The sequence below is a fragment of the Talpa occidentalis genome, unplaced genomic scaffold (assembly GCF_014898055.3).
Source record: "Talpa occidentalis isolate TD23 unplaced genomic scaffold, MPIMG_talOcc4v2.1 talOcc4.7, whole genome shotgun sequence".
Lineage (NCBI taxonomy): Eukaryota > Metazoa > Chordata > Mammalia > Eulipotyphla > Talpidae > Talpa > Talpa occidentalis.
The window spans coordinates 125,863,534-125,883,973 of NW_023605083.1; the positions used below are offsets into that span (position 1 = coordinate 125,863,534).

At 45.2% G+C, this 20,440-nt stretch overlaps 1 protein-coding gene across 1 annotated transcript in view; it reads right to left on the reverse strand.

Moving 5' to 3' along the window:
* PITPNC1 (phosphatidylinositol transfer protein cytoplasmic 1) overlaps nt 1–20,440 on the reverse strand; it is a 247,744-nt gene that overhangs the window by 81,543 nt on the left and 145,761 nt on the right. Inside the window, exon 5 of the mRNA XM_054689741.1 lies at nt 8,617–8,688. Within this exon, the coding sequence (XP_054545716.1) occupies nt 8,617–8,688 (72 nt within the window). The remainder of the gene's footprint in view (nt 1–8,616; nt 8,689–20,440) is intronic.

Genomic DNA, 20,440 nt, shown 5'->3' on the forward strand with positions numbered 1-20,440 from the left:
AGCAGCGGGCGGCAGGAGAGGTCTGCGCGCCATGCGGGACCCTCCTCTGGTGGCCGGGGAGCAGCTGGGGATCGAACCAGCGCTGCAGAGGCTGCGGGCAGCTTCGCAACCCAGGGCTTAACCACTGCGCCACCGGGGAGGCCCTGTCCTCATAGAGTTTTAAAGTAGAGTCAGAAAGAAAGGCAATAAGCAACTACTACATACAGCATGGTAAGTGCTTTGTTGGGAAGGTGCAACCAGCGTGGTACAGGAACATTGAGGGAGGTGCATAATCTGGGTTCTAACCCCTGGCAAGGTCGTACAGTTAGAAGTCTAGTCTGAGTCACCTTCATCTGCCTTTTCAAAACTTCCAGACACCAGTCATAGTGTCCTCGGAGAGGACCTAGGGTTTCTGCAGTTCTCATCTTCATAAACATCTTTTGGGTGAATAGACTCAATGTTGATGCTGCTGGGTTTAGTTTTTTTTTTTCTGTTTTATTAATGAAATCAGGATATCACTGAAAGGAGAGAGAAGATTAGAAAATTCTGCTTCATAGTAATCAAAAAGAAAAACAAAGACTCATTGTGTAATTTTGAGTAAGTTACTTGGCACCTCAATGCAACATGTGAATAGTGCCTCAATTTTTGTGACTTGTTTTCAGAGGAAAAAAAATACATGTACAAATACATTCTTGGGGGCTGAGCCATGTGAGAATAAGAGTAGTTTTTATAATTCATTCCTGAATATGTCAGCACGCGTCTTCTAAGGATATTCTCCTGCATATCTGCATGTAATGAGCACAGACAAGAAACTTAGTCTGTATCATACTATTCAACTTACACTACTTAAATTCAGTACTACATCATATTCATGCAGGACATGGGCCCTCTAGTATATGGTCCATATCCGTATCTCTTCGATTGTCTCAGTAATATCTTTTTCTTGCTTTCTGCACCTGCCCCCCAGCCTCCCCATTGATTCTGATCGAAGCAAGGATTAGGCATAAATTTAGTTGTCTGACTCTCCAAGTCTTCTTTAATCTAGAACAGCTCTACAGGTTTTTATTCTCTTTTGGGATCTTAAATATCTTCATTTTAAGAGTTATTTGTTTTGTGGACCATCCCTCAATTTGGATTTCTGGTTTCACATGACTGAATTCAGGTTAAGCAAGGACAGTCCACAGGTGATGCGGTATCCTCGGTGTGTCACTATGGGTGGGACATTATTTCGGTTTGTCTTATTGTCAATGAACCAAGAGTGGCTTACTTGATGGCATTCACTGCTCAGAAGTCACACATGATCTCTGGGGTAATAGGTTGACACAGTGTGAATGCCTGTTTGCCAAAGCCTCTTCATTCATAGTTTTAGCATTTGCTGATGGCTCCCATGTGGGCAGTCACTACACAGTTGCAGGACTACGACATGCATCCTCATGTTGGGCAGACATTCCTTTTGCCCACATGCATTTTACATCCAGCTCTGAAATCACAAATTGTTCCACAGAACTTGATCTTTGGTATTCCTTTCTTAGCTTTGACTTCTAGCTTCCCAACCAGTCTCATCCTTCTGATTATGCTGCTTTTGATTAGTTTGGTTAACTGCCTTCTAACCCTTGGTGCCAACAGGCAGCACACACAGGCATTTTTGGATTTTCCCTAGCACTGGTGAACTGGGCCTAGATAAAAAACAAATACTACATTAAGCTACGCTGTCACTAATAGTGATCACAAGCAATGAGTTCCAGCTCCCTGATGCAGAGATAACCTGTACTATGACTATTGCTTTGAGAATCAGAAAGCTAGTCCTCGTGTGGGACAGACACTCCTTTTGCCCACATGTTTTTTACATCCAGTCCTAAAATCACAAATTGTTCCACAAATAGCAGAGGCAACATCTTAAGGAATCAAATATGATGTTTTCCATTGTCCTCAAAATGATACTATTAGACACAGATTGAATAAGGGCATTGATTTTCCACTTCACGGACAAAGTGGATGATAATCCTTCGAAACTGCAAATAGGGGTGTTTTGTGCAATCTTCTTTTTAGCATGTACTGACTTATTAGAGAAAATTGCAGATTTTGTAGGTGGTTGGTTATAATAATCTAAGGTTAAAAACAGAACCATGAAAATTGAAGACATCAGAGATCATGTCTAAAAATAAAGCAATTGCTTTTTTCTTCCTATAATCCTCAATTAGAAGGCATTTAAGGAAAAGATAATCAACTTCAGGGACCTGTAAGTATAGATTCTACAGCTCTCCCTGCACATTGTCCTACTTTACTTAATTTCAATATATTCTGAAATGTGTAAATAAATTATTCTATCCTATATCTATTCCATGTTACCTTCTTGATTTTTAAAATGTAAATACTAATAATGAAAATAAAAATATAAATACTAGTAATGAAAATAACTTCACGATAACTATTGTGATAAATCCTTAATCAATAGAGCTCTCCCTAGATGATAAAATGCCCTTTAGGTGAGTTGGTAGCTTTCATTGGATGCCATCTGTTGTCGGGAGGGGAATTTTTCTGGCCATCTTTCCAAGGCAATGCTCAACTCACCCAAAGGGGATACCCAGGGGAAGAAAGCATATATTGATATTTCTCAGGTAGATGTCTATAGTTAACCAAACGAGATAATCAGTTCACCAAATGAGATAATCTAATTGTCTTAAAACCGAGCACAACTCAGTGATTGAAAATGTCCTAACCAAAGAGAGAAAACAGGAATCAGAAGCTGGATCTCAAAGCCAAGCAAATGTCCTCAGGATCAAGGTGAGTTCCATCCTGGAACATCTAGAACATTCTCTTTTCTGTCACCCTCTCCCTAGATAAGCTCAACCATTCCATCTCTGAGTCATGACCCAAAGTTCTCTCTGAACTCCAGATTCTTTAACCAACTCCTTACCTGCCATCTTTGCTCGGGAGTCTCATCCATACCTTAAGCTGCTGTTGAAAATAAAGCTCTTGACTTTCCCTCAGGGCCTGCTTCTCTTTCTTTCTTTTTTAAGATTTACTTACTTATGCATACAAGAGCTGGGGTGCAGGCCAGAGATGGGGGGTGGGGGTGGGGGAGGGGGCGCAGTGAGAGGATTCACCAGAGACAAAGTGGGGAACAGGCAGATCTACTGAAAAACACTGCTGAAGGGATCAACGAGACAGGAGAGGTCTGCTGTGCCAGTTGGGTCAGCTCCCTGGCTGGGGATCTGCAGTGGCTGTGGATAGCTTCATAGTGCGGAGACTTAACCCTTGCGCCACCAGGGAGGCCTGCCTGCTTCTCTTTCACTGCTTTTCACTATGACTATGGCTCATCCACCCACTCACGGTGAACAGTCAAATCCAGCAATCCCAAGGTACAACCACTCATTCAGGGACAACAGACAAAGCTAGAAATCCTAACGCCATCTTTATCTTGTTCCCCCCATCATGCATTAGTTGTAAGAGAAAATCAGTTTCCAAAATATACCTGTCTCCCTTGTCTTTATCTGCTGCCAGGTCTGCAGCCCGATCCACCATCATCTTTGGTCTGAATTATTGCAACCTCCTGCCAACCAGACTCCCCGCTACCAGGGAAGCAGGTACCGCTGTTCTCCACAGAATGGCCGGAGAACACATTGAAAACACAAATCACCTGGTGTGATGTGACATCCTACACTGTATTGGGGCAGAAAAAGGACATGAGAGGGAAAACCGGTGAAATCCTGTCTGTAGTTTTTATAAAGGTTATCTAAGATGTTAGCATTAGGGGCAGCCCAGTAAAGGGTGTGAGAGACTGTACTATCTTTGCAACTTTGAGGTAACTTTAAGATTGTTCCATACTAAAAAGTTCATCTCAAAACCCTATTAAATAACATGTTTCTTTGTTTAAAATCCTTAAATAACTTACCAACTGCGCTAAGATCCAAACTCTCTGTCATGGCTTCCCAGGACTCTGCTCACTGGTTTTCTGGCAGTTTTGGGGATATACCAGACTGTCTGGGGACTTTGTCTTTGTGAGGTCTGCATAACAAAACACACAGCTTGGGCCTCCTGGTGGCGCAAGGGGTTAAGCACCACACTATGAAGCAGTCCGGCCAGCCAGGGAGCAACCCACATGGCACAGCAGACCTCTCCTGTCTCGCCCACTGCTCCCCTCAGTGTATTTCAGTCAGTCTGCCTGTTCTGTTCCCCGCTCTGTCTCTGGTGAATCCTCTCACCCCCCGTATCTCTGGCCTGTACCCCAGCTCTTGTATACATAAATAAATAAATCTTAAAAAAAAAAAGACTGAACTCCAGGTGATGGTGTCTACCTGGACAGTGCCACACGACTCCCACAGGTGCTCCACATATTAAAAAAACAAAACAAAACAAAACACCCAGCTTGGACCATATAGTATCTAACAAAAAACTATAGCTTAAATGATAGAATTTTATTTCCTCACATTTCTAGAGGCTGGACATTCAAGATCAAGGTGTCCGTCAGCTGAATTTCTTCTGAGGCCTTGCCTATCGGCCTGAAGATGGCGGTCTCCTTGTTGGGTCCCTGCAAGGTCTTCCCGCTGTGCTTCTACAACCCTAGTCTCTGAGTGTCCCAGCATCCTCTTCTTTTAGCGACACCAGTCAGACTGCATAAGTGTCCACATTAATGGCCCCACCTCCAAACACCATGATATTCTGAGGTACTTCAACATATGAATTTGGGGTGAGGGGGACAGATTCAGCTCATTACAGCTCCCTTGCCCTTGTGACTCCTCTAACAGTTGATTCCTTCCCATCCTCAGGTCTCACAAGGACCTGTCACCTCGTCCAAGAGTCACTTCCTGAACAGGGCTTCAACCAGCCCCTCCCATCCTATTTCTCGATTGCCTTCCTAACACTTACTACAGCTGGGATTCTTTCCTGTTTACTTGCTGTTATCTGCTTTCCCCAAGTCTTCAGTAGTGGAGTCAGTTCTCTCTTCTTGTATCCTCCATGCCTCTCGGAATTCCTGGCACATAGCAGGAACTCCAAATTGGTTGAACAAAAAATGGCTTGTTGACAATCAGACAAAAGGAGCGTCTCATTAAAAAATCATCATAAACCCAGTTAACCCCAAGGTGATGACTGCAACAGCAGCAACACCTTATATTTGTATAGTCCTTTAAGGTTTATTAAATGCTTCCAGGGAAATTAACCTGTCTGGATCCTCTATGCAGGGGCACGAGCGATCTTTACTCTGTTTTCTTGATAAAGAAACCAATAATCTGCTGCTTAAGGTCACAGAACTGGGATTTCACTCTCGATCCACTTGTTTCACAAAGAACAACTCTGTGTTCTTTCATTACAACACAGCTGAAGTAGAAATGAAATAAATTCCAAATACTTCTTTTAGCAACCTCCAAGGAGAGCTTTGTGAAGGACAGAGTCTCACGCTTCCAGGAACTAAACTGGACATTCTTTCCATGTGATCAGAAGGCGTGTCATTGCTGAGAAATAGTGGCTAACAAGAACCAATATGGAGCCCTAAGGCCCTTTCATTGTGTGGGTGGGGGTGGTGGTTATAAACATATTTTTTGTAAGCTGTTCTAGTTGCAGGGGTATGAAGGGATTTGGAGAGTCCCACTTCCTGAATGTTCATACTTGCTTTAAAATAGCATTTAATATTTTCTGTAAATCTGTAGTTCTCTGCCTTGATGTCCCTTAGATTTACCTAGGGGCGCTTTACAAATCCCAATGCCTAGACCCCAGCCCAGACAAATGAAACCAGAAACCCGGGGCAGGGATGATGGCATCAGTTTGCTGAATGTCCCAGGTGTCTTTAATATGCAGCCATGAGTGAGAAACATTGGTTGAGACCTTCGAATGGGGTAGGGATGACATATCCTCTGCCCCCCAAAGAGAACATATCAGATTTAGCTGGAGGATGAATTCTCTAAAGCTGCACATACTCTAGAGTCCCCAGAGGGTTTTCTAGCCTTCAAGTGTGGTGGGGGGTTTAGACCAGCCTGTACCCAGAACCAATTAAATCAGAATCCCGGGGGGAGGGCGGGAACCCAGGCAGGAGCCCTTGTTAAAACTTCTCAGGTGAGTCCAGTGTGCAGCCAAGGTTGCGAACAACAGTTTTCAATGGTGCCTGCTTTGTTTGGAAGAGGAAGGAAAGGCAGGGCTGCCCCCCATTAACCCCGCTGAACGACAGTAACCTGGCAGCAGCTGTCCCACGAATGCTAAGCACCGGCTCTCCCAGATCTAGATTTATGGCCTTGGACAAACAACAGGACCTTACCTTGGCATGGTGCCATCCTCCCCAGTACTAATTAAGGCCTAAATAATTCTCATCAGTATGTGCATGAAATAAATGGGCCTCATTTTAGGACACAACTTCTCATTGTGTCCTGGTTAATGTAATCAACGTTTACAGGTTTTTGCAATCATAAATATACCAGTTTTATTTTAACAAGAAAGAGGAGATGTTTATATCTGGTTACCACTGCTATTTATTTTTCACTAGATTTCGGGGTATGTAAAAATAGTACTTATATGGCGGTTGATAATAGGTTAATAACACTACTCTGTTCAATCACTAATCAATATGATTACCACTAGTGTCTTTCAATTTAATGATTGCTTCTTATCATCATCAATTTCATTAAATTTTTGGCAGGTAGGGGAGGATGCAGGGTACAGATAACAGTATGAAAAATGGTAGCTGAATGATAAAACTATGCACCCAGAAAATGCAAAGAAATGAACTGGGTTTATTAAATAATTTGGCAAAGCGCGAGATGAGAAATATCCACTATGGTGTTGCTTTCTTTAGCAACTCTGCCTCCCACCAAAAACTCCTTACTTATCCTTGGACAGAAAGAGAACAAGCCAGCAACACACACAATCTGCTTAAGGCTCTAGTTTTGAGTCCTTGGACAAAGCTATGTTTTAATCATTAAAGCATTATTGCATAAACATATTTCTCATGTCCTGATTTTGAGGCATTAACAAGTGTGAATGAAAATCAATGAAGTCTTCCTTTTCTGCCTCCCTGGGACCAACTTTGAACCAGCTGGGTGACCACCAGCTGTTGCTGAATATGTAAATTGGAGGAAGGCAAATTGAAAAAGAAGATGCCTGATTGAGTGGGCCCGTCTGCTCCGGTGGCCTCAGAGGCAGGACCTGGGCATATGTGGAGCAGAACCAGTCAGAGGCTGGGATGGGAACATGAGCAGAACCACGGTCAGGGCCTCTTTTCTGTAACAAGATGGCTGAACTTGGACTTGAGAAAGTTGGGGGCTGTGATGGAGGGATAAGGAGCTGGTCCCCGGGGAATCTCAGAGTCAGCAAGTTGGGGAGAAGGAGAGAACCCAGAACACAAGAGGGCACTTGTCCCAGAGGGAGCAAGCTGCTTGCACAGGCCTGCACACGGCATCGGTGCTCCTCTCGAAGGCTGACCTGAGTCTCAGAGAGGCCCGGCCCATGGCATGAACAAAGGGTGCTGACTCTGAATGTGCGTCCCGGCTTCAGGGTGGCAAGCCTGGTATTTCAAATTCCTAGGAGAGTAGTGACAAAGCTAAATTTCTGGGAGCGCTCAAGGAGAGTAGTGAAAGGAACTTAAAACCTGCCAAAAAGGGATATAAAGTAATAAATGGTAACGATGTGCATTCTTTGAACTATTTGAACTGAGCAGAGGAGAAAACGGATCCCACTGGTCCTACTGACTTTTAGGGATCGCAGGGGGGCTGTGTGTCCTCTCTGCACCCCTACAAATGGAGCAGTTTTTAACTATTCATGAGGACAGAGTCACAGAGGAAGAGGAGGCGAGGGAATTTGATCGGAAGGACTAAAAGATATTAACCTTCCCCCACTTTTGCAGATTGTACAAGTTAAAGCAATTCAGTCATGAAGGGTCACTTTGGCAGGAACCGTTCCCCTTCATTTGGACATAGACCCCATCTTTCTCTCCACAGATGCAACAGATGCAAATAAGATAAGAATTAGCAGATGAAGCCTTGAAGCATCTAGACCCAGGTTTTCCCCTCGATGGCTCTCGAAGGAATCCAGTCTTGGGGTGAGGCTTGTGGTAGGTCACAGCCTTCATTACCAAAGAGAAGGGAGAAATGTCCCGGCAGCAGAAGCCTGGGGTAAAAGACAGGTCAGAAGATGGATTACGAGCAATACTAGTAAACAAAACAAGTGCTTGAAATTTAAGAGTCGGAAGGCCTTGCAGGAGAAGTGCGCCTAGATTTTAAGGTGGGCTGTGTGTGTTCACGGGTCTACATGCAAATGTCAACACGGTACAGAAAATACTCTCAGTGTGCCACGCACATACCCCACTGTATCAGGTTCCTACATAAGTGTCAACAGTCATCGAGAAGATGTGCACTTAACTCCAGTGAAACCAAAAACAGGAGTTGCACGGTCCCCACCAGCCTCTCAACCTCCTGTGACCGTCACTTGGGGTCACAGAGATTCCTGAATAAAGGTGCATGGGAAGCATGTAAAAAAGAGAAGGGAGAAACGCCAGACAACAAATCAATCCAGGGAGAAATCCCAGGGGAACGGCTCTCAGAAACCAAAGGCCAGACTTTTGGGGTCCCAGCACAGACCCTGCTACTGGCCGGCCACCCGAGGGCCGCGGTTGGCCCGGGGACACGGTTGGGGCAGAAGTTGGGTACTCACGCTGTCGTTGCTTCCTTTGTTGTCCTCATACTTGGTTTCTATGTGGATGGAGAATTTCGGCAGAAAGGAACACTATGAGAAAAACAATAGTTTCATTAGCATAACATTTTCCTCTCTTCGCATCTTCAAAGTAACTCTGGGTGCTCTCCTGACCACAAGTTGAAAGCACTGGGCTCGAGCAGAGGTGTTAAGATCTGAATTCAGGCAAGACAAGCCACCATGGGTAACATGCACACAGTTCCTTCCAGAAGGCAGGCTGGAGAGAATAACCAGTCATGGAAGCAAGTCACTAAGGGCAATTTCCAAGGGGAGTATGTGAGCCCCAATATGGGCTTTCCTAAGGCAAACTCCTGCAACAGAGGCAATCCTACTTTTACGGTGCTTACCTTGGGTAAAAAGCAGGCACTGCTGGATACCTGAGCACCCACCCTTAATGTTGATAAAATATTCATATATTCATATAAACATGCATCCCCATAAATATTCATGTCCATTCATAGCAATGGCATAGTAAAACTTTAAGACCACAAGTTAGTGAAGTCAGAGAGACCTGGCTTTTAATTGGCATTTGTCCCTTGGTATCTATGTGACTTTGGACAAGTCATTTAACTTTTCTGAGCTCCAGCAATGAGAAAACGGGTAATAATTCTTACCTAATAGTGCCAGGGTGAGGGTTAAATAAGATCATGTGTATAAAACATGCAGTGCTCTGCCCGAGTAAACATTCAACAGATGACAGAATCAGCGTGAAGCTGCAGCTGAACTTGACCATAAGAGGCAGCCCCTCTTTTCTGCCTGCACAGGTGAGAGAAGCCCCAAATGCAGCACAGCCCAAATGTCCCCAGCTTATTGAGTCACAGTCAACACATTCAGTAGGTTTTAAGTGTTAAGGTAGTTCAAGAAGAGGATTTTGATGGATGTTGATGTAATCTCCCTCCTGCTGGCACTGAGCTGGGCATTACTGTCACCAGAGAAGGGATTGAGGACTAATGGGTAAAATGACCCAGCAACTCCATGGGGGCTGCAGGTATTGGAGAAATGAGGTGCAGGCTGATATGTTCACAGTCCCAAGAGTCAACAGAACACGTACTCTGCAGCAGACACTGGTCCAAGTACTTCAAAATTCTAATTTGTTTATCCCTTGTCACCATCCCATGAAGTGGGTACTATTATGAGCAGCTCTGCTTTAAAGATTATAGGAGCAGAGAGGTTAAGTCAGTAGCTCACGATCACACAGCTTGTGAGCATCAGAGGTGGGATGGAAAGTCTGGTAGCTTGGTCTCAGTGTTGATGCTCTTAATCACCAGCCCTGTGGGTCTCAAAGTGGGGTCTCTGAACCTAGGATACCAACAACAGCCTAGAACTCGATAGAAATGCAAATTTGAGCCCAACACCCATCCTCTGAATCAGAAGCTCTGGGGGCGGGGCCCAGGCAGCTGTGTTTAACAGGCTCTCCAGAGGTTGCTGATGCAGACATGAGCTGGGAAGCCACCTCACAAATGGAAAGAGTGCATTGTCTAAAATTCCTAAGTCCAAAATACCCACCATGGGCTTCACCCCACCGTGACTGTGACCCCTTTTGGCATCTGTACAAGCAGGGAGAGGCCTGGGATGTGCCATCGATAATTCTCCTGACATCACATGCCTGTGTGCATTCGGCATTCATCTGTCTTAATCCGAGTGAAACAGGCAAGCTGAACCGTGACTAAGGAAACACGGAAACAATCAATCCCTTTAATTGCCTTTATGGAGAATGAGGCCCTGTGATTATTCATTAACACCTTCTTTGCTGTCTCCTCTCCAACCTCTCACTCCATAACTGCTGCCCTCACACCCAGTTCCAGGGAGTTCCAAGGAGGGGCAGTTCCATGTGACTTGAAACCCTGGAGGTCGTAGGCCCCATGGCAGAGTTCTCAATTGACCTGTGATCTTGGGGAGATGCACCCTCCAAGAGACCCTTTTAGAAATAACAAGCTTTCAGGAGAGTTCATTTGTCCTTTTTAACCCATAATTCACATGAGGGTCCATTCAGCTAGTGCACTGTACTGGTGGCAAGAAACAGCCACCCAAGGTGGGGAGCTGGGTCTGGGTGCGTCAGCGTGGAACCCTGCAAGGAGCTTTTAATTGGTCGAAACTCTAAACCACTTAACTAAGGTCAAATAAGTGAACTTCAACATTTGGGTATTAAACCCAATTAGGCAATGTGAAACTCTCATGCAAATTAGCAGATGTTATTCTTGAGTTAAGGACTTGGGTTATTTTCAGATCAGAACGGCAGCCCTGGCTGGGAGGACACGTTGCTTCAGCAAGATGGAGGGAGGCTTGGGATCAGATAGTCAACTCCACACTGATCAGCCTTTTTCTCTTCAGCAGCAGCTGGGACTGATAATCCCTTGGGATAGCTGATGGTGGTTCTTGGAGCCCTAGCCTGTGTGGTGTCTCAAGTTAAATCAGAAGGATCTATTACTGGGGGTGTTTTCAGAGCTGTCACCAAAATCTCTCTGGCTAGATGTCCATCTTGAGATAAACTTCTGACTCTACCATGCAGATTAGAACTTTCCCTAGAAATCCATTCCACTAACCCTAGTGCAGCCATAACTGTCAAGCAAGGTCTCTTATTTCTCCCTGGTTGGCCTCCTATTGTAGCCATCCATGGAGATTATACTCAACCTCTTTCACTCTAAGACCCAGTGCCCGGCTTTACTCATTGTCCTTTGCAGCTGATAATTTGGATTCACAGCTTAATAAGGACACAGATTGTCAGAGAAACACCTTCAGCTTCCCTTCCCGCCATAGCAAATCTGCTTATTTCTCTGTGCTGCTTATTCTCTGTGAATCAGAAAAGGACACTGCCTTCTTTACTGCAGTGGAAAATACAATGATGGAAAGAACTGTGACTTTAGAGGCCACAGACTGGGGCTCATACATGAGATGGATTGAACTTGAGAAAATGATTTCACCATTCCCAGCCTCAGCTTCCCCTTTTATAGAATAGGGACAATCCTTCTAATTGCGCAGGAGTGTTGAGAAGATCAAGGAGATCATTCAAGTAAAAACCAGCCCAGGTGTTTACTTGACACAGAGTAGGTGCACAGTAAAAATATTTCTAAATCTTTTCTCTGGAAACGTGGATTGTTGGTTATTTGCATCCGCTCCCTATTTCCTCCCTACAATTCCAAAATAGAATGAAAAGTATTTTATTCTGAAGAAATAAATCAGCATCAAGTTCCCTCGATTATATTTCTTCCTTCATCTTACAAGCAATATCAGTTCCCTGTCTTCACAATCATACTCTATTAGGAGAGCAGTCAGTTCTGGCTGCCTCTACTTTTTCACCGCCCACCTCTTCTCAACCAGCACAATACGGTGTGGAAATGACTGATTATCAAACAATTTTCCAATCAGGATTGCTTCCTTGTCACACCCTGTGGAAACCTCTCCACTGACCCATAGGAGCAGTCCCCCCTCCTAGCAGTTCCTTTTCAGCCTTTCTTCTTCCCTCCCTCATCCTGTCCATGTGGGTGGTCCCTCCCACGTTGGAAGGACTGTCTTTCACTCTACTTTCTGGCTCAAACCCTCTCTGGAATTGTCTCTGCTCTTGAATTTTCCCGAAGAATTTTGTATGGATGCCTCACAAATGGACATCTCCGACCCCCATTGCTCTCTCACAGGTCCAGCTGCCCAGTGGCCATCCCCATCGAGGCCCATAGATACACCAACTTCCAAGGCCCACGCTGAATTCAAATGTTCTTCTGCACTACATGGTTTTCTAGGGCTGTCCTGACAGATTACCACAAGTATGGTGGCTTAAAACAACAGGAAGTTATCCTCTCACGATTCTGGAGACTGTCATCTAAAATCAAGGTGTTGGACTGAGATACTACCTTACACCAGTAAGAATGGCACATATAGGGCCTCCCTGGTGGCGCAGCAGGTTGAGCACAGCGCTGTGAAGCTGTCTGCAGCCTCTGCAGCGTTGGTTTGATTTCCGGCCGGCCAGGGAGATTCCCACATGGCGCAGCAGGCCTCTCCTGTCTTGCCTGCTGCTCCTCTCAGCAGTGTTTTCCGTCACTCTTCCTGTTCTGCTCCCCACTCTGTTTCTGGTGAATCCTCTCACACTCCCGCGCCTCTGGCCTGTACCCCAGTGCTTTTATAAATAAATAAATCTTAAAAAAAATACAGAATTAAAAAAAAAAAAGAATGGCACATATCAAAAAAACAAGCAACAACAAATGTTGGCGAGGATGCAGTAAAAAAGGAACTCTCCTACATTGCTGGTGGGAGTGCAAACTGTTCAACCACTGTGGAAAGCTGTCTGGAGGTGCCTCAGTCTAATAAAAATGGAGCTATCAAATGACCCGGCAATTCCACTCCTAGGGATCTACCCAAAGGACACAAAAACATTGATTCAAAAGAGCACCTGCACCCCTATGTTTATCGCAGCACTATTTATAATAGGCAAAACCTGGAAACAACCCAAATGCCTAAAAATAGATGACTGGACCAAGAAGATGTGGTACATATACACCATGGAATATTACTCAGCAATCAAAAAAGATAAACTCATGCCATTCGCAGCAACGTGGATGGAGCTGGAAGGAATTATGCTCAGTGAAATAAGCCAGAAGGAAAAAGAAAAATACCGGATGGTCTCACTTATAGCAGGAATATAGGGGAACCCAATAAGATATGAGAGTAAAAAAATAATAACAGTACAAAACACAACAAAGCAAAAATGGACAATTATAAATCAGAGACATCCTGCAGGGGAGGAGGAGGGAGAGGGATCCGAGGGAGGGAGGGAGGAGCACAGGGGACTGAGGTGACGGTGCACGGGTGCACTGGGGAAGGAAACTCTATGGGGACTACACCTGAGGGGGCGGGGGAAGCAAAGATTGTTTAAAAATGAACAACGATGTAAAAAAAAATTAATTAAAAAAATAAAGTTAAAATTGAGATTAAAAAAATCCAAAAAATAAAATAAAATCAAGATGTTGGTAAGTGGTGCACCCTGGAAGACTCTGGCAAAGAATCCTTCCTGGCCTCTTGCAACTTCTGATTGTTCTGCATGTTCCCTGGCTTGTGGACACCTAACTCCAATCTCCCCCTGTGTCTTCACATCATCTTTCTGTGTCTTCTTTTCTTGTAAGTTACCAGTTACTGGATTTAGTCATCCTGAATCGAGAGTGACTTCACCATGAGGCCCTGAACTGATTCTCTGCAGAGACCCTGCTTCCAAATAAGCTCATTCTGAGGTGCCGGTGGACATGAACACTGAGGGGGACACTATTCAACCCACTGCATTCAGCCAATCACATCCAAAGAACCCCCAGATCCCACTGGCTAAGCTTCCCTGCTTAACGGGAAGGCTGGCATCGTCTACATCTGGCCCTAAAGTCCTTTATGCCCCTGCTCTGCATTCATGCCATGGGTCAGTCACAGAAGATTCTCCCAGTCCCTGGAACATGTCTGTCTGTCATGGGTTTGTTACATTTTGCCCATATTTCTTTCAGCTTTAAGTTTCCTCCCTAAATCTTACCCAGCCCATCTCAAATACAACTTCAGGATAGTTATTCCACGTGTGAAAGTAGACTGGACTTTTGTCACAGCACTTATCCACTTCCCATCATCACAACATGCTGTCTGTGTGTCTGGCTCACCTACCAGACAAGCCCCAACACCGTTCCAGTAGGCGTACCCTCCCCTACACCCTGTTGCCCTCAGGGGAGCCCTGAGCCGTTACCCTCCTTATTCTGCATAAAAGCATCTCTGCAGGTTTAAGTTTGCTCAGAGCTGCTTTCTGTGCATCCTTTTTGCTCCAGCTAGGAATATACCATCTAGCCAAGCCCTTCTCAGCTATCCAGGGGGAAAAGTGAGCACCCCACTTTCCAATCCTGGACTTTCTCAAAATATGCAGTAGCCATTTAAGATTCTGACACATTCCCTTGGGTGGAAGGAGTTCCAGATCACTGAGGGAACTTCAGGAGTGTGGGAGCAGGGAAAAACATCACCAAAATAGCCAAACTGGAATGTGTAACAAGAGAGATGTGAGGAGTGGTCGCCACTGGCTACAAGCAGAAGAGGTAGAAGAGCGCTAAGACTCCTGTGGTCTTGATGGCACAGTTATTTGGGAATACAGAAGAAGAAAAGACTAAATACCTACAGTAGACAGGATTCTAAGCTCGCCTCCCAGACACCCAGCCCCCTGTATACACACACTGTATCAACTTTCCCCTTAAGTGTGAGCAATGCGGTGAATACGATGGGGTAGCAGCTCCTCTGATTCCATCAGCATGATGATCAGATTATGTGGCATTATATTATATATCATATATATTACATATTACATTATTACCTTGCAGAAGATGCAGAGATTTCTTTTGCGGGCTTTGAGGAAGTGAGGTGCTAAGTGGTGAGAGAGCCACTAGAAAACGATCAGTCCTACCACCTCAAGGATCTGAAAACTGCCAATGACAAAGTGAGTCTGGCAGCAGACCCTGAGTCTCAGATGACACTGGAGCCCTGGCTGACTGCTGCATTTCAGCCTGGAGGCACTCTGAGCTAATACTCAGCTAATATGCCCTACAACGATCTGTGATAGGAAGTGTGTGGGCATTTTTGTTTGTTTTTGTACCCCAGAAGAACTGGGATGAAGCCTGAGAGGTGTGGGAGGTGAGAGGACTCACCAGAGACAAAGTGGGGAGCAGAACAGGTAGATCTACTGCAATACACTGCTGAGGGGAGCAGCGGGCAAGACAGGAGAGGTCTGCTGCACCATGTGGGTAGCTCCCTGACTGGGGATTGAACTCAGACCATAACGGTGATAGTGCTGAGACTTAGCCCTAAGATACCAGAGAGGCCTGGAAGTTTGTGTTTTTTAAGTTACTGAATTTATGGAAAGTTTGTTAACACAGCAATAGAAAACCAACATAGCCCTCAACCTCCAGAATCCCAAAACCATGTCCCTTCTGGATCACCAGTTTGGCTCTCACTCGCTTTGAGGTTTGACCTGTGCAGATACCTTAATCCCTGTGAGTTTCAGTTTCCTCATCTGTAAAATGGAGATAGTGTCAACCTCTCAGCTAGAGGGAGAGCTGGGGGGGAGGGGATTAAATGAGATAGTGAATGTCCAAGGGCAGGTAACATATGGCAGACAGGTACTCCAGTAACTCTGGAGGTCCCATTGTACCCCTCCCCAAGAAACTCCTACAGGCTACACGGGGGGAAGTAGAGAGGGGTTGGAGGTGGAGAGACAGTCTCCACAGTGTGTGGGGAGCACTGGGAGGCTGTGGGCTGGCTGGAGCTGTGGCCACAGGAAGAAGCCAGACTGGATGGTCTCCCGACACAGGTTGGGGCCAAGCCACAGGTCTGGGCTCTCTGACCCCGACCTGCCGCGGTGCTGAGGACACGTCATATGTACCTGCCAGCTCTGTGCTCTCACGGCCCTCTTTTTCCTACACTCCTGGTGGCTGCTTTTTCTGTGCAGGGCTCTTTGCTTTACCTTTTCTCCACTTTCCCTCAACCCCCTGCCAACTGCATGCAGGGAAACAAGAATACTACAGGATCTCTGGCAGCTTTTTCTTTCCTAGATCTAAGGGTTTTATTCCTGCTGGCTCGCTCAGCCTTGTTACAAAAGCTGAGGCTCAGAGAAGTTAAGAAATGGCATCAAAAAACAGCATTTGGGGGGCCTCCCCGGTGGCGTAGCGGGTTGAGTGCAGCGCTGTGAAGCTGTCCGCAGCCTCTGCAGCGCCGGTTTGATCTGGCCAGCCTGCGAGGGTCCCACATGGCGCAGCAGTCCTCTCCCGTCTTGCCCTCTGCTCCCCTCAGCAGTGTATTTCGGTTCTTCTGCCTGTTCTGTTCCCCGCTCTGTCTCTGGTGGATCCTCTCACCCTCCCATGCCACTGGCCTGTACCCCAGCTCCTGTATAAAAAAATAAATAAATCTTTAAAAAAAAAACAGCATTTGGGGGCCCCAGGGGCTACCTGATAAGACCCCACTTAAACAGGTATGTGTGTGTGTGTGGGGGTGGCTCTAGAGCAGTGTGAGGAGAGGGACAAAGGTCATGAAGTGTCCTCATCCCTGGACACTGAGGGGGGACATCACCAGTCATTTCAGCTCCACCCCCCCCCCCCCAGCTCTCCCTCCTCTCCTGGATTCTTCATTGTCATGAAAAACCTTTCTCTCTCTGTCTCTCTAACTCTCCTTGACTAGTGGCACCTTCACTGGGAAAATCATATCGAATATTCACTTTATTACATCCAGCATTTGTTTTTTCCCTCACCCCCAAAAACCAGTAACGTCATGGAGAAGTCAGGGAAATAAGGCAAAAATCGTCTATCATCCCCTCTTGGATTTTTCTAGCTGAGATCCTCCCAAGCCAGAAGAATCTTACTAGTGTTGCTGTTGTCTGCTCCCTGCCATGACCAGCTTCCTTTGTGCTCAGTATCTGAGCATCTTTAATTTGCTTTCCAAACCCAATGGCATTCACTGTCTTGACCCTCTTCTCATAAATAGATCACTGGGAACCTGTGAAATCTTTCATACCTGAAACCGAATGTAAGGGAAAGTATTGGTTCATTGTGGGGCATTTAAATGCATGTACTAGGAGCTTGGGGAGTGATGGGGGCTCTGCAGTCGGGAGAAGAATGCAGCCGGGAAGACGAATCTGCAAGACGGGCGCAGTACCTGAGCTCCTGCAGGAACCACTTCCAGACACAAGCACGCTCAGGCTCAGTGTCGGGAAATGGAGCAGCATATGCAAAATGCACGGCAGAGCCGAGTTTTCAATTCACTACAGACATGCTTTGGAAAAATGAAAGAGCTATTTTTAGTCCAGTGATTGATTACGGTTGCCATGGCAATAAGAAACACTTACGAGAACAAAACTAAATGTAAGCAAGTCTTAAAGAGAAAGGGGCGAACACACTGGGAATTTCATGGTCAGTTTTTGGGTGGTCCAATCTTCACACCTGCATAGGTGGTGGCAAGAACCACGCCGGGAGTGGGATCTGGGGGTCTCCAGGGGTCTGGACTTCAGAAGCATGCAGTGGCAAAACTTCTGGAAGCATAAGCACCACTTACTTTAAAGATCATCATCACTGTGCCCGAGGATACTATTACTTCAGAGCACCCAGCTCAAGGTGGGTATTAAGGGTATTACCGCTACACCTGCTTACAAAGTCAAATAAAAACCATATTCTCTGTATCAGTATATTTCTGATGATGCTGGTGGGTTTGTAAAAAGATAGATTTCAGGCCTCTCTCCTGGTGATGAAGTAAGTAGTTGGCATCCCTGAGTCCAATCCTGAACACAGGACTTGATTTTTCTTTTCTTTTCTTTTCTTTTTCAGTGGTTCTTAGTATATGGAGATTTGTATAGCTATTACCACAATTTAATTGTTGAACATTTTTATCACCACTAACAGAAACTCTGTACCAGTTATCAGTCACTCCCAGCTCCACCCATCACACCCCAGCCGCCTCAATCCACACCCTAAGGAATCACTAATCTACTTTCTGTCTCTATGATTTGTCTATTCTGTTTTGATTCTCTCACTTAGCTTACTTTTATAGGAGGATGATATTCTATTGTCTGGGTATACCACATTTTAATTTATTCATTTACCAGTTGATGAACATTTGTCTCCATGCTGTGACTATTAGGAATAATGCTGCTATGGACATTCTTGTACAAATTTTGGTGTGAATACTAAATTTTTGTTTCTTTGGGGTATATACCTATGTCCAACCTCTTGAGGAACTACCAGACGGTTTTCCAAAGTGGCTGTACCATTTTACCTTTCCTTATCTGAGGGTTCCAGGTTCTCCACATTCTTGCCAACACTTGTTACTGCCCGCCCATTTCTTAACCCCTGCAAAGTACTCTGGAACACTCTGGGTCAAAATGATGATTCAAGATAAACCCAGACAACATTCTCCATGTTGAGTCTGGGACAGACAGGTAGTGCCTGTACTTATCTCAGGCATTGTTCCAAGTATCCAGAGTAGTAATTCATCTACTAACTCAGCCCTCATACAACTATAGGAGAGATGAACTATAATTGCTCCCACTTCACAGATGAAGAAACGAAGGCATGGATAGGTGGAGTAGCCCCCAAACCACTCAACATTTACACAAGAGAGCTGGGATTCAGCCCAGGCTGTCTGGCTCTGAGGTTCACGTTTGATCCCGTGTCCTGCTGCCTCCTGCGTACTAGCAAAGCACAAGACTGTTTCTAGAGGAAACGGGGGTGGTGGTGACTAAGGCTCAGGCTTTGCTTCTCAGCTACTAAGAGCAGAGAAAATATGTGTGTATGCATCAGTCAAATGACAGATGTGCCCTACTTCAAACAAACTCAAAAAAAGAAAAGAAAAACTGGGGAAATAATTATTCCTTTAATAATTATTTAAGAAATTCATGGGGTATTTTTATTACTTTAAGTGCCAAAATATACTCGTACCTTTAACATGCAATCATTTCCAAAATGGAATATTTTGAGAAATTTATACAGTGGGAAGTCTTTTAAAATCCTACCTAGAACTCCAGAAAGGGCACAGATTCTCAGGTGTGAGAAATTTTATAAAAGAACAAGTGTTCATTAACACAAGGTTGGTCCTGTAACAGACGTGGAGGCAACCCAAAGTCTAGCAGGCGAAGATTAAGTACACTGTGGTGGCCTCTCAAAAGTTATTTAAGGGCCTCCCCGGTGGCGCAGCGGTTGAGCGCTGGGTTGCGAAGCTGCCGGCGGCCTCTGCAGCGCAGGTTCGAACCCCGGCTGCTCCTCAGCCACCAGAGGAGGGTCCCACATGGCGCGCAGACCTCTCCTGCCGCCCACTGCTCCCCTCAGCAGTGTACTTCGGTCCTTCTGCCTGCTCTGCTCCCCGCTCTGGCTCTGGTGAATTCTCTCACCCTCCCGCGCTTCTGACTGTACCCGGTGCTTGTATAAATAAATAAATAAATATTAAAGGAAAAAAAAGAGATGGCGAGCATTTAAAAAAAAAAAAGCAAAATGTAAACAATAGGAGGGTCCCATTTTTTGGTAAAAAGAAAGCAAAGTAGGTTATTATAGGCACAGAAAAGTTAGAGAAATAGATACTAAAATATTCCTTTTTTTAAATTTATTTTTGCACACAGAACTGGGGTCTAGGCCAGAGGCGCGGGGGTTGAAAGGGGGGTGGTTGAGAGGATTCACCAGAGACAGAGTGGGGAACAGAACAGGCAGGCTGGCTGAAATACACTGGTGTGGGGAGCAGCGGGCGAGACAAGAGGTCTGTTGCGCCATGTGGGTTGCTCCCTGGCCGGGATCGAACTCAGGCCGCAGTGGCTGGCGACAGCTTGATAGTGCTGAGACTTAACCCTGCACCACCAGTGCAGCCCTCTGATACTATGATATTCTTATGGAGGACAGTGGTGGAAATTATGGGTCCCTTTCATTTTCTCTTATACACATTTTTATAAAGCTTGGATTTTATAGTAAACATACACATTTCCAGTAAGCAGAAAAAAATTTAAACTCAATTTAAAAAAGTTAATGGACACATTAATGATATCTCAAAGTAATTGTTATTGCTAATGGAAGTCAGAGGATGTTTGAAGATTCTCTTAAATCTAGTCCACTTTAACTTAAAGAGGAGTAGATTATGAAGAGCATTGTTAAATAGTTGGAGGGGGTGCGAGTCCAGCAAGTTTGGGAATTGCTACGTAAAGTGGTTCTTGTCTCACTCATCACATTTGTTAATGGAGTTTTAGAACAAGGCAAGATGTCAGAGGTGCTACAGTTCAGCAGCTTAAACCACCTTTTAAATGGCATCAGATTCTTTTGTC